General features: G+C 45.3%; 1 protein-coding gene across 2 annotated transcripts in view; it reads right to left on the bottom strand.

The window, feature by feature from the left end:
• The window catches only part of LOC108251229 (sodium channel protein type 4 subunit alpha), a 102,022-nt gene that overhangs the window by 74,370 nt on the left and 13,253 nt on the right, over window positions 1–14,399 (bottom strand). Inside the window, exons 6-8 of one of the 2 annotated variants that reach the window (XM_037973130.1) lie at window positions 13,818–13,909; window positions 12,313–12,555; window positions 4,405–4,468 (exon numbers count right to left, since the gene is read on the bottom strand). In XM_037973130.1, coding sequence (XP_037829058.1) covers window positions 4,405–4,468; window positions 12,313–12,555; window positions 13,818–13,909 — 399 coding nt within the window. The remainder of the gene's footprint in view (window positions 1–4,404; window positions 4,469–12,312; window positions 12,556–13,817; window positions 13,910–14,399) is intronic. The other variant, XM_037973131.1, reaches the window with a different exon arrangement.

Here is a 14,399-nt window from a genome sequence, read left to right as displayed (position 1 = left end):
GGCGTGTTGGAGGCGTGTTGGAGGCATGTTGGAGGCATGTTGGAGGCGTGTTGTTGGCATGTTGGAGGCATGTTGGAGGCATGTTGTTGGCATGTTGGAGGCATGCCAGCTGAATGCTCGTTACTCTGCAGACATGACGGCAGAATGCAAACACATTTTTATGGGTCACACTTTATTTTTTCCTCTCTGTCAGAGCGGAGAGATTGTTCAGTTCCTGTTTGTTAAAACATTTTTCCTCTTAAATGACGATCATTACAGCTGGAGCTGATTTTATTTGGCTTCTGTCGCTGAATAAACTCAGCAGGTTCACCTCGTTTCAGCTGAAGGTAATCTGTCTTTGTATTATTTCAGTCGGAGCAGAAATGGATTTAATTCTGCAGAGAAGGAAGGAAAACGAGCAGCTGATAAATCCTCCGAATCACTGAGGCTCATTAAACAACAGCGTTCAGCTTCTGATAACTCAACACAGCAAAGGGGAAGAAACGGCCGGCCTGGTCATCCAACCATACATCCAACCATACATCCAACCATACATCCAACCGTCCATAAGGATAAGGATGGTGTGTGCAGTGATGTGGGCACTGTACCAATCTGTCGAGCTGAGCTGAAAGGCAAAACTCTCAGTTTACCAATCGATCTACAATCTAAACCTCCCCTGTGGACATGAGCTGTGGATGAAGACCAACAGTCTGAGATCAGCGTCCTCTGCAGAGTGGGTGGACCCTCAGGAACAGGGTGACGAGTCTAGATATCCGGGCAGAGCTTGGAGTCAGTGGAGGTGGTTTAGGCCTGTAGAAAGCTAAAGCTGAGATTATTCTGCTGCCTGACTCATATTCTGTCCAGCGTTTGTGAGCCTGAGACCGTTGGACATGAAGCAGTCGTGTTTCAGACACTGGAAGCAGACCTCAGGGCAGATCCAGGACTGGGAACACCTCGGACTCTCTCTGGAACAAGCCACCAGGACATGGAGACACGTCGTACAGCATGATTTAATGTTCAAACTACTAAAGAATGAATCATAAAAACCTCTGAGCTGTGATCCTCAGAAGCCTGAGCACCAAGGAAACACTACAGATTAGTCAAAAGTTGTTCCACCTCAAACTCCAGGACGCCGCAGGAATATTAGACCCTAACAGTGACCTCGACAGACATGTTCCTGGAGAAACACAACCCCCACCAGGAGGAAAGTGACTCACAGGAACAGAGTTTATGTAAAACAAAGAGACAAGTCATCCTGGACCAGTTTTCTCCTTTAAAGGTGCACAACGCATGATACTAATCTCAGACTTCATCATCCTGAAACGTGGGGCTGGTGATGGTGGGAGTCTGAGAGTGTCATGGTGGGTTTATCTCAGCCACCTTTGCCCTCAGGCTCAGAGAATCAGCATCTTGTATGAGCTGAGGAAGTAAACAACCCTGTGATGAAGTCTGCCGTCATCCTTCTCACTCCTTTGTCCTCCAGCAGTTTCTTTTTCAGCTCAAACCAACAAAACAACCGTCCTCCTGTCTGGTTCTAGGCTCAAAATGTTCCTAAATCTGTTTCCCACAGAGCAGGAGAGGGTTAAACATGGAGGACGACGTGGTGACAGAGTTATTCTCCAGTTATTCAACCATTTCTGCCACGAGTTTGAACTGTAATTCCTCTGAGGCTTACTTTTTACTCTGTGTTTCCGCCTGAACTGGTTCTGGCTCTTCTACATTACCCATGTTTCCATCATGGCCGCCCCCACAGATCCTTCCTGTTGTCTCTAATCAGAGCTCTGATGTTCAGGAGGATTCAGAGGAACAGGAAGAGGACTGGACCTGGAGTTTCACAATAAAGCTACTCTAAAGCTACTCTTCAGAGTAAGAGTCTGGTTCTGTCCCAGCTTTTTTTTTTTTCTTTTTTTTTTTTTATTTATTTATTTAACCAGGTAAACCCCATTGAGATCTAGATCTCATTTTCAAGGGGGACCTGGGCAGAAATCTGCAGTGAACAGCAACCTGGTTACAAAACAAAATTAATTAATACATATGCACAAGTATAAAACAATTTAAAAACAGTGACAATGTTNGCCTGTTTTTAAGAATCGCTCGAAATAAGTCCAGTGAGATCAGTTCTGACATCTTTAGTTCTGACTGGAGCTGATTCCAGGCTGAAGGAGCCATTACACTGAACGCTTGCTTTCCTTTTTCAGTTCGGCAACGTGGAACATACAAAAGAAAAATGTTGTTGGAACGCAAGGAATGGGAATTAACAGATCTTTGTAAAAGAGAGTTTAGATAAGCTGGAGCCAGACCGAGTAGAGATTTATAAATCAGGATCATCAGGTGATTGATTCTCCGTACACTTAAAGGAGGCCATTCAGCTTTTGCATACAGTTCACAATGATGTGTGAGACGTCTGCTACCGGTTACAAACCTTAAAGCACAATGATACACAGTATTTAATGATTGTAAGCATTTGTTTGAAGCATTCATATATAACACATCTCCATAATCCAAAAGTGGCAGGAATGTTGCAGCTACCAATTTACTTCTAGCTTTGAGAGAAAAACAAGAACCATTTCGGTAATAAAACCCAATTTTCATTTTCAGTGTTCGTAGCAAATTTGCAATGTGATTTTTAAAAGAAAGCTCTTTATCTAAAATAAAGCCAAGATATTTATAATTACTGACAAACTCTATTTGTGTCCCTATAGCAGTGGTAAGTAATGGATGAATCTGAGATAATGTCCTAGAGTGTGAAAAAATCATTGCCTTTGTCTTATCCACATTCAGAACCAACTTTAAAGTTTGTAAGCGGGCTTGAACTACATTAAAAGCAGACTGCAAGTATTGAATTGCCTGTACAATTGATGAAGAACAGCAGTAAATCACTAAATCATCTGCATAGAAATGATAAGAAGCATTTGACAGATTTTCACACAAGTTATTTATATAAATAGAGAATAAAAGTGGGCCAAGAACTGAGCCCTGTGGGACACCATTTAAAACTGTACAGTTAGAAGAAGTAAGGCCAGCCAACTGAACTCTCTGGGTTCTGTTTGATAGGTAATCAGTTACCCACATGGTGGCCTGTTGTGAGAGCCCAATCCTGTGTAGAATGTCAATCAAAAGCTTGTGATTTACTGTGTCAAATGCCTTTGATAAATCAATAAACAGAGCAACGCAATGCTTTTTGTTATCAAGAGCCTGAATAAGATCATTGATAACCTTTAAAGTGGCAGTAACAGTACTATGTTTCTTCCTAAAACCAGACTGGACAGTTTGTAAAATACAATTGGATTCTAAAAAAATCTTCAATTGATCTGCAACTAATTTTTCAAAAATTTTTGCTGGGATACATAGTTTAGATATTGGTCTGTAATTGTTTACCTGTGACGGTTCTCCACTCTTGAATAGAGGCAAAACAAATGCTGATTTCCAGACACTAGGAATTTTATTAGAAATTAAACTTAGATTAAAAATATGAGCCAGTGGTTCTGCTATAAACTCTGCAGCTAGTTTTAGGAAAAAAGGATCTAGGTTATCTGGTCCTGCCGATTTTTTGGTATCTATACTTTTCAATTCTTTGAGAACCTCAGTTATACAAATAGGGTAAAAATTAAAAGTAGTAACATTACGATCATTATTAAAAAACAGCTCATCAGTGTTAACATTTGGGTCAGAAGAATTTAAATTATCAAATAGAGAGCCAACAGAAATAAAATGCTCATTAAAAGAATTTTCTTTGTTACAGAAGGAAGCTCCTGTTGGGTTTCAGAGAAGACAGTTGATGGTTGTTGGAGTTTCTGGTTCCTCCCTGTCCCTGCTGTCTCCTCGGATCCCCGTTGGTCCATCTCCTCCTGCTCCTCTGCTTCACCTCAGCTGAACCACCTCATCACTTTCTCCCCGTAGCATGTTTCCTTCACTACGTGTTGCTTCGCCGCGGCTCGCTGCGGCCGTCACTCGGCTGCGGGCGGACGGCGGCAGGGACACGGTGTTGTCAGGGCTCCGTCAGTCAGTGTCTGTCTCAGCGTGGACAGGCGTCTCTGACGTGTCTCACAGCGCTGCAGTTCATCGCAGCCGCAGCGAGATTCAAAGGAACGAGGAGACGGAAGACGGTCGATCGGGACTGAGACCCTGAGACGGAATCATCCAACAGAAAACGGGTTTCTGTTGGTCTAACGTTCCCAAAACTGATCTGCTTATTCAAACATGTCTCCTCCTTCTACGGTGAGGATTAGAGCAGCAGCTCCGGTTCTTTACCAGTCTGGTTTCAATCCAAACACTTATTGTTAGAAATGTAAAGTTTTCCAGAGTCAGAACTCCCAACAGAAGCTTCTTCATGACCCGATGACACAGAACCAAGTGGTCCAATCAGAACCAAAACGGATTTAAACGCAGCTAAACCCCCGCAGAGGACAGGAAGCGTGAACTCACCCTGCGTCGCTGCTGTTCCCACAGATTAAGGCATCTTTGGCTCCTTCCACCTTGTAGAAGTTATCTGAAAACAAACAAAACAACAAAATTATTGTTTCTGTTCAAACTTTCTTCTAAAGAACCTTCCTTCCTTTTCAGAAGGGGGAGGGGCAACAAACAGCAGCACTCTTTATCAGACAGGCAGACAAACAGTCTCTGAGTGAAAACAAACATTTAAAACGGCTGAAGTTGGATTAAACTGCTAAATCATACAGAGACTGAGGAAACACCAGAGGCTGGTGGGAAACAAAAAGTTTCAGAAGTGTAAAAACTAAAACTTGGTCAAACAAAGACAATAACAAAGGAGAATAAATTTATTAAATGTAAGCTAAAATTAAAAAAGTTCGAATTTTTCTTTAAACATTTGTATAAAAATAATTATAATTATTTCAAATAAATTACATTAAAAGTAAAGACTTTTATTTCCTGTTTTGAGGAGAAAACTCTGAGCTCAGATACAATGGGAGTCTGGGTGTGTGACCTCTGACCTCTGGGGGATTTAAGAGAAAACCATGAGTCCTGGGTTTGCCTCAGAGGAGAGGATGAAGAAACTGAAGAGGAACAGACACATCTACAACTCAGGAGCTAAAAAAGGTCCATTCTGATTTCCTTTTCCTCAGAAACCCTAAAAAGTTCAGCTGATTTGTCTGCTCTTTGCTCTGAGGTGAGTTTTCCTTCCACCTGTCTGTTCCCAGCCTCCTCTCGGTCCATCTACGTTACCTCAGGATCAATAAAGTCATCAGAGCCCACTCGTGTGTTCTGGCCCGGTTAGACACCGTCTGAGCGGGAGGCCCATAAAGCCAAAACCATTACAGCAAGCACGCTTTGTTGAACATTTATTCAACACTCATACCCGACCACAGGCCATTTCCGAGCACATTAATACACTTTAACGTCGTCACGTGGACTACTTCAGGTACCCGGACACTCAGGAACCAAAGTCTCCAACGTAAAGAGCTCTAAAGCTTTTAATGGTCGTCGGCAGGAAGAAAACAAACTCTGCTTAACTTCTGTGGTGGTTTGAGGATAAGAGGAAATGTGTTTAAGCTTTCTGACTGGTTACAGAGCCGACAGGAAACACAGCAGGAAATCAAACAGCAACTTTCTGTTTTTACCTTCAGTAAGTTTCTGAAACTGTTTAAAACTAAACAGCCTGACAAAGACCACACCAGCTCCTGACAAAGACCTCAACAGGTCATGACAAAAACCTCACCAGGTCCTGACAAAGACCACACCAGCTCCTGACAAAGACCTCAACAGGTCATGACAAAAACCTCACCAGGTCCTGACAAAGACCACACCAGCTCCTGACAAAGACCTCAACAGGTCATGACAAAAACCTCACCAGGTCCTGACAAAGACCACACCAGCTCCTGACAAAGACCTCAACAGGTCATGACAAAAACCTCACCAGGTCCTGACAAAGACCACACCAGCTCCTGACAAAGACCTCAACAGGTCATGACAAAAACCTCACCAGGTCCTGACAAAGACCACACCAGCTCCTGACAAAGACCTCAACAGGTCATGACAAAAACCTCACCAGGTCCTGACAAAGACCACACCAGCTCCTGACAAAGACCTCAACAGGTCATGACAAAAACCTCACCAGGTCCTGACAAAGACCACACCAGCTCCTGACAAAGACCTCAACAGGTCATGACAAAAACCTCACCAGGTCCTGACAAAGACCACACCAGCTCCTGACAAAGACCTCAACAGGTCATGACAAAAACCTCACCAGGTCCTGACAAAGACCACACCAGCTCCTGACAAAGACCTCAACAGGTCATGACAAAAACCTCACCAGGTCCTGACAAAGACCACACCAGCTCCTGACAAAGACCTCAACAGGTCATGACAAAAACCTCACCAGGTCCTGACAAAGACCACACCAGCTCCTGACAAAGACCTCAACAGGTCATGACAAAAACCTCACCAGGTCCTGACAAAGACCACACCAGCTCCTGACAAAGACCTCAACAGGTCATGACAAAAACCTCACCAGGTCCTGACAAAGACCACACCAGCTCCTGACAAAGACCTCAACAGGTCATGACAAAAACCTCACCAGGTCCTGACAAAGACCACACCAGCTCCTGACAAAGACCTCAACAGGTCATGACAAAAACCTCACCAGGTCCTGACAAAGACCACACCAGCTCCTGACAAAGACCTCAACAGGTCATGACAAAAACCTCACCAGGTCCTGACAAAGACCACACCAGCTCCTGACAAAGACCTCAACAGGTCATGACAAAAACCTCACCAGGTCCTGACAAAGACCACACCAGCTCCTGACAAAGACCTCAACAGGTCATGACAAAAACCTCACCAGGTCCTGACAAAGACCACACCAGCTCCTGACAAAGACCTCAACAGGTCATGACAAAAACCTCACCAGGTCCTGACAAAGACCACACCAGCTCCTGACAAAGACCTCAACAGGTCATGACAAAAACCTCACCAGGTCCTGACAAAGACCACACCAGCTCCTGACAAAGACCTCAACAGGTCATGACAAAAACCTCACCAGGTCCTGACAAAGACCACACCAGCTCCTGACAAAGACCTCAACAGGTCATGACAAAAACCTCACCAGGTCCTGACAAAGACCACACCAGCTCCTGACAAAGACCTCAACAGGTCATGACAAAAACCTCACCAGGTCCTGACAAAGACCACACCAGCTCCTGACAAAGACCTCAACAGGTCATGACAAAAACCTCACCAGGTCCTGACAAAGACCACACCAGCTCCTGACAAAGACCTCAACAGGTCATGACAAAAACCTCACCAGGTCCTGACAAAGACCACACCAGCTCCTGACAAAGACCTCAACAGGTCATGACAAAAACCTCACCAGGTCCTGACAAAGACCACACCAGCTCCTGACAAAGACCTCAACAGGTCATGACAAAAACCTCACCAGGTCCTGACAAAGACCACACCAGCTCCTGACAAAGACCTCAACAGGTCATGACAAAAACCTCACCAGGTCCTGACAAAGACCACACCAGCTCCTGACAAAGACCTCAACAGGTCATGACAAAAACCTCACCAGGTCCTGACAAAGACCACACCAGCTCCTGACAAAGACCTCAACAGGTCATGACAAAAACCTCACCAGGTCCTGACAAAGACCACACCAGCTCCTGACAAAGACCTCAACAGGTCATGACAAAAACCTCACCAGGTCCTGACAAAGACCACACCAGCTCCTGACAAAGACCTCAACAGGTCATGACAAAAACCTCACCAGGTCCTGACAAAGACCACACCAGCTCCTGACAAAGACCTCAACAGGTCATGACAAAAACCTCACCAGGTCCTGACAAAGACCACACCAGCTCCTGACAAAGACCTCAACAGGTCATGACAAAAACCTCACCAGGTCCTGACAAAGACCACACCAGCTCCTGACAAAGACCTCAACAGGTCATGACAAAAACCTCACCAGGTCCTGACAAAGACCACACCAGCTCCTGACAAAGACCTCAACAGGTCATGACAAAAACCTCACCAGGTCCTGACAAAGACCACACCAGCTCCTGACAAAGACCTCAACAGGTCATGACAAAAACCTCACCAGGTCCTGACAAAGACCACACCAGCTCCTGACAAAGACCTCAACAGGTCATGACAAAAACCTCACCAGGTCCTGACAAAGACCACACCAGCTCCTGACAAAGACCTCAACAGGTCATGACAAAAACCTCACCAGGTCCTGACAAAGACCACACCAGCTCCTGACAAAGACCTCAACAGGTCATGACAAAAACCTCACCAGGTCCTGACAAAGACCACACCAGCTCCTGACAAAGACCTCAACAGGTCATGACAAAAACCTCACCAGGTCCTGACAAAGACCACACCAGCTCCTGACAAAGACCTCAACAGGTCATGACAAAAACCTCACCAGGTCCTGACAAAGACCACACCAGCTCCTGACAAAGACCTCAACAGGTCATGACAAAAACCTCACCAGGTCCTGACAAAGACCACACCAGCTCCTGACAAAGACCTCAACAGGTCATGACAAAAACCTCACCAGGTCCTGACAAAGACCACACCAGCTCCTGACAAAGACCTCAACAGGTCATGACAAAAACCTCACCAGGTCCTGACAAAGACCACACCAGCTCCTGACAAAGACCTCAACAGGTCATGACAAAAACCTCACCAGGTCCTGACAAAGACCACACCAGCTCCTGACAAAGACCTCAACAGGTCATGACAAAAACCTCACCAGGTCCTGACAAAGACCACACCAGCTCCTGACAAAGACCTCAACAGGTCATGACAAAAACCTCACCAGGTCCTGACAAAGACCACACCAGCTCCTGACAAAGACCTCAACAGGTCATGACAAAAACCTCACCAGGTCCTGACAAAGACCACACCAGCTCCTGACAAAGACCTCAACAGGTCATGACAAAAACCTCACCAGGTCCTGACAAAGACCACACCAGCTCCTGACAAAGACCTCAACAGGTCATGACAAAAACCTCACCAGGTCCTGACAAAGACCACACCAGCTCCTGACAAAGACCTCAACAGGTCATGACAAAAACCTCACCAGGTCCTGACAAAGACCACACCAGCTCCTGACAAAGACCTCAACAGGTCATGACAAAAACCTCACCAGGTCCTGACAAAGACCACACCAGCTCCTGACAAAGACCTCAACAGGTCATGACAAAAACCTCACCAGGTCCTGACAAAAACCTCACCCAGGTCCTGACAAAGACCTCACCAGGTTCTGACAAAGACCCTGTTAGGTAATTAGAAAGCCTGTCCATGTTCTGGCTGATCTTTGAGGTTGGGGATGAGTTTAGATAGTCGATGTCCTTAAAAAATGGTTTGACTTTCTTCTCACAATGCTCCTCTTTTCTTCAGCTGTTTATGACAGAAAGCAAAAAAACATTTGTTCAAAGTGGAGTAATTTTCTTATGAGTAAGAGTCTCAGAAAAACAAAACAAGCTGCTGCGCCCAGCAAAGCAGAGTTAAAACTGTTAAAAACCTGAAAGTCGAAGATAAGAAGTCTTGTTCCGTTCTCTTTACTGAGGCTGAACGTCTGCAAAGGTTATCTGAATAAACCAAACCAGGTTCTGAGGCCAAAGGAACTACAGATTTTAACAGAGCAACCACTGATCTGTCATCATGAACATCTAGGGAAAGTAAGAACAGATCTGGAGTTTTGTTCTCAGATAAAGACTTTATTAACCAAAGTTCAGACCAAAATAAAGGCCTTTTAATAAATAAGTTTCATTTTTTGAAAACAGACCCCCGTGTGGGAAGGTTTGTACACATCTGCAGAATCTTGGGGAAATTGTCTCTACGGGAGCAAGTTTAATATAATTTCTCCTTAAAACTCAAGAGCAGCAAATTATCCCGTCAGGAATGAATAAACCTCTGTCCTCAACCGCATTTTCATCAGCAGAAGATAAATTTACAGGAGTTTGACGGACACGGCAGGAGAGTTATTGGTCGAAGTGAATTAACCTGAAACTGTTAATCTGTTCACCACGATGGACCGATATCGTTCAGTGATGAACCCAAACACATCCATCAAAGATGGAGCTGCTGGAAATGGAGGTTTATGTCCAAACTCAACAATTCAAACAAAAACACGCCGAAATAAAACAGTTTAAAGTGGCAGAAAAATGAATCCATCGTTTCTTTCTGGGGACAAGACTTTTAGAAGCTCCTTTATTATCATTTCCAACACAAGAACTCAAACAAAACATCCCGACACATGGCCGGAGCAGGAACTGAGCTGACGGTTCAAAATGTCCCCATAGACAACTGCAATGTGGTAAAATCCAAGATACATGTTTCCCCATCAGGTTTCAGCTGCTGTTTGGTTAGGTTGAGGCATATTAAATACTTAGCTGTGTTTAGGAAACCTGCTGTTCCTTCTGTTCTTTTAATCTGAATCATTTAGATGAAGAAATGTTGTGTTTTCTGTATGAATCTGTAAACAGAGCTGCATCAAACAGAGCAGGACCGGCTGCTGCTGCTGCAGCTTCGGCTGGTTTTCCTTCAGCCGACAAACAGCTTGATGGGAAATGTTTAAAATAAAGAACATGTGCCATTGATCTCCACTCCGAGGGCTGATCTCAGATACACCCAACAGGTCGACCTCAGGGCCGTGGCCTCGCCTCTCAGGTTTCACGGCAGCTTTTAAAGATCGATACAGAAGCCTGCAGGGGACAATTATTTGAAGTGATGGATGCCAAAGCAAACTGGAGATGAAGATATAGATGGTGCATTAACAAAAGGCTGCATGTCCTCATAAACCCTTTGACTGTAAACTTTATGAGAGCTGGGCTCGAAGCAGAGGAAGGAAACGGTTCTGATCTTCCTGAGGGACTTCATGGATCAGCATCAGAGGGACCACCGCTGAAAACCAAGGAGGTTCTGCTGATCTGCAGCTACAGGTGTGTGTGAGCACAACGCCAGGGCGGAAAGACATCAGCAATGACCTCAGAGGAGCAGCTGCCCATCAACCTGGGAAGGGTCAAAGGTCATCTGGAGTCCATCGTTCTACAGAGAGGAAGATTATTAACAAGAGGAGACATTTACGACAGCTGCTGATCTTCACCCTGAAGGTCAGACCATGCAGTGAGCTCCATCAGACTCTACAGCCTCAGTTAGCAGGTCAAAGGTCAAAGGTTAAAGCCTCTTCTCTCTGAAAACAACATGGCAGCTCAACTTGAAGGAACCAGAAGACTTCTGGAGCAGAACCAGACCAGAGGACAGATGTTTACCCAGAATGCACTGCAGCTGTCAGCACGGTGGTGGAGGGCTGATGGTCTGGGCTGATTCTGGAGTCAGATGTGAAGCCATCTGTCCAACAAACAGGACAATGATCCCAAACACAGCAGAACGGTCCAGAACCAGAACCAGAACCTCAGAGAGCTGAAGCAACGCTGGAAAGAAGAGTGGGCCAGAAAGCGTCCAGAACCAGAACCAGAACCTCAGAGAGCTGAAGCAACGCTGGAAAGAAGAGTGGGTCACAGCTCCTCCACATGACTGCAAATGACGATTGTCGTTACTGTGACCCATTTAAAGTCTGATTCACGTTTCTGTGGAGCTCAAACAGGGCTGGGTTTTACCACTCACTAAAACTAACCACCATTGACGTCTATGGGGGGTTTGTGAATTTCATCTGCTGCCTACAGTCAGAACACAGTGTTCCTTTTCTGGTTTTATAACTCTGAGGAACTTCATCTACAGAAACTAGGACTGCAGGAATTTTAAACAGCTACTGTACGTTCATGTAACACATTCTCTGGTCCACGTGCCTCATGATGGATGTTGTGTATTCAGGACAACGTGGTGTGTGTGTGTGTGTGTGTGTACATACTGAACTGATTCTCTGACAGCATGTGTATGTGTTTGCATTTACTGACGTCAGTTGGAACCACACAACAAACATGACATTGTCCAGTCCATTAAGGAAGCACCAGTCATACTGCAGCAACACACACACACCTACACACACACCTACACACACACAACAAGACTCTTCAGAACGTTCTGGAAGGAACGCGTCAACTAAAACCTCCAACCAACAACTCAGTTTTGTTGTTTTTAAGCGTTTATCTGTTGGACAGAGATCTATCCCTGCTTCATGAGTCCAAACAAGCCTTTCAAAGTAAAATACAACCATCTAAGGATTTATTTATGGACCGACCCAAACTGTCTGACACCAGAACCAAACGGAAACATTTCCAGGAGAACTAGTGTTGGATTAGTGGTTTCTAACCGGCTAACTTCCATCTTCTTCCTAGTTGAGGTTCTGCGCTGCATCTAGCTGCAGGAACGAGCTGAATGATGTCACGCCGTAAATCAGCGCCTCACCTTCATCCTCGATGAAGTCCTTGACGGAGGCCCAGGTCTTGTTGTTGCAGAAGAAGGACGTGTTGGACGGCAGGCTGCCGTTCAGGCAGTGATCCGTCCTGCGGACGCATTTCTGCCGCAGGTTTCCCATGAAGAGCTGCAGGCCGATGAGGGCGAAGACGCTCAGGCAGAACACCGTGAGGATCATCACGTCGGCCAGCTTCTTCACGGACTGGATCAGAGCGCCGACGATGGTCTTCAGGCCTGAGGGACGGTTAGACAGCTGTCAGGCTACCACTACACGAGCTTTCTAAGAATTAAAGTCTGTTAAAGACAAAACCACTGCTGAAAACAGGGAGGACAAAGATGGCGGCCATTACTGTTCACACTCTTCAATATTCCTAAAACTTACAAATAGAGCCAAAGAGCAGAAGAGACCTCAGTATATCATGAATATAAAAACTACTTTTAGGGTTCTTGTGGTATAAGTGAAAACATTATGGAGGAAAAAGCAAAGGCAGCCATCTTTATCCAAGCTGGGAAATCAACAAGTTTAACAAATCATCCATCAGAAAATAATCCCAACACAGCACAATCCACCTGAAGGTAACAGATGAAGGCAGGCCACAGGGTAAAACCAGCAGGAACACTCAGAACACAGAGGGTGCACACCAGCTGACCAAATCTCACCGAATCTGACAAACATCCAGTTTCTTCTGAGCCCAGTTTAACGTTTGACCTTTTTTTGGTCCAGTTGATTCATTAGAAACAGACTCGATCCGTCTGTAAACTAATGAATGACTGCACATTGAAATGATAGACAGGACCGTCGTTAGCGCTGCATGCTAACGAGTCGACAAACAGAGGCGCACATCTGGATGGATTTCACCTGAGCCTCACAGATAAATGTTTCAGCTGCATTCACTGATTACTGAAGAAACAGATATCCTGTAAAGTTTCTGAGATCCAAACTTTACTTTTTATCAAAATAACAAGAAGTTATGGACCTAAACAGATCATCTACAGAGATCAGGTTCATAAAAACAAAAATATTAAAATGTCTCCTCTCAGTTTTCCGTCCAACTAAAACCTGCAGAAAAACTAAAACTACTTTCTGCTTTAATCTTTGCTTAAATTATTTTTATTACCACTACAATAATAACCAAGATGTTAAACTTGATGTAATATTGAAGGAGTGAGGAATGCAGAACAAGAAGCAGGAGAAGAATGGATTATCTCTGATAACTTTTCCATTTAACATTAAAATTTGACATCATGCCACTCCTCATATCTCCTCGTATCGACAGAAATCAGGGTTTACAGAAAGCTCTGGGAGATCTCTGATATCTGCTGTCAGGTTTGGTTCGCGGAGCCTCTGTTGTCCACTCAGCCGTCAGCTCTTCCTTCTGCCTGGGACCTCCTGACCTGTCAGCAGGTCCCAGGCAGAAGGAAGCTGAAACACCGCCACTCGGCTCCTCCAGCAGACTCAGGAGGCTGTTTCAGACTTCCTCCCTCGTCTTTCTCACCTGGGATGACTGAGATGGTTTTGAGCGCTCGCAGCACCCTGAACGTCCTTAAGGCTGACACATTACCCAGGTCCACAAACTCAGTGACATATCTGCAACAAGCCGGGAGACAGAAGCACAGAAACACAGACAGAAGGATGTGACCGACACAGAGGGATCAGAGAGGCGGAGGTCCAGAGCCAGGACCCGAGCCGGGCCGGGCCGGGCTCTTCAAGCCCTGAGAAGGTGAAACCAGATGTTCAGAGCTTCACACCGACGTAACAACTGGAGGAAAATGCAACCGATCTTCATGCTGTGAAGCCTCCTCTGCCTCTGCAGGTTTTATCTGTGGAGTCGTGGATCGACCCAGAACGCCACTAGAACCTCCAGAGTTCACACGGACCTCCAGAGGACAAACGTTCTCTAGAACATGGACGGACCTCCAGAGGATAAACATTCTCTAGAACATGGACGGACCTCCAGAATAAAAACGCCACTAAAACATGGACGGACCTCCAGAGGATAAACGTTCTCTAAAACATGGACGGACCTCCAGAGGATAAACGTTCTCTAGAACATGGACGGACCTCCAGAGGATAAACG

The sequence above is a fragment of the Kryptolebias marmoratus genome, linkage group LG21 (genome assembly GCF_001649575.2).
Source record: "Kryptolebias marmoratus isolate JLee-2015 linkage group LG21, ASM164957v2, whole genome shotgun sequence".
Taxonomy (NCBI): domain Eukaryota; kingdom Metazoa; phylum Chordata; class Actinopteri; order Cyprinodontiformes; family Rivulidae; genus Kryptolebias; species Kryptolebias marmoratus.
Note: the sequence above shows the minus strand (reverse complement) of the source record. Positions and strands in the feature narration are given on the sequence as shown.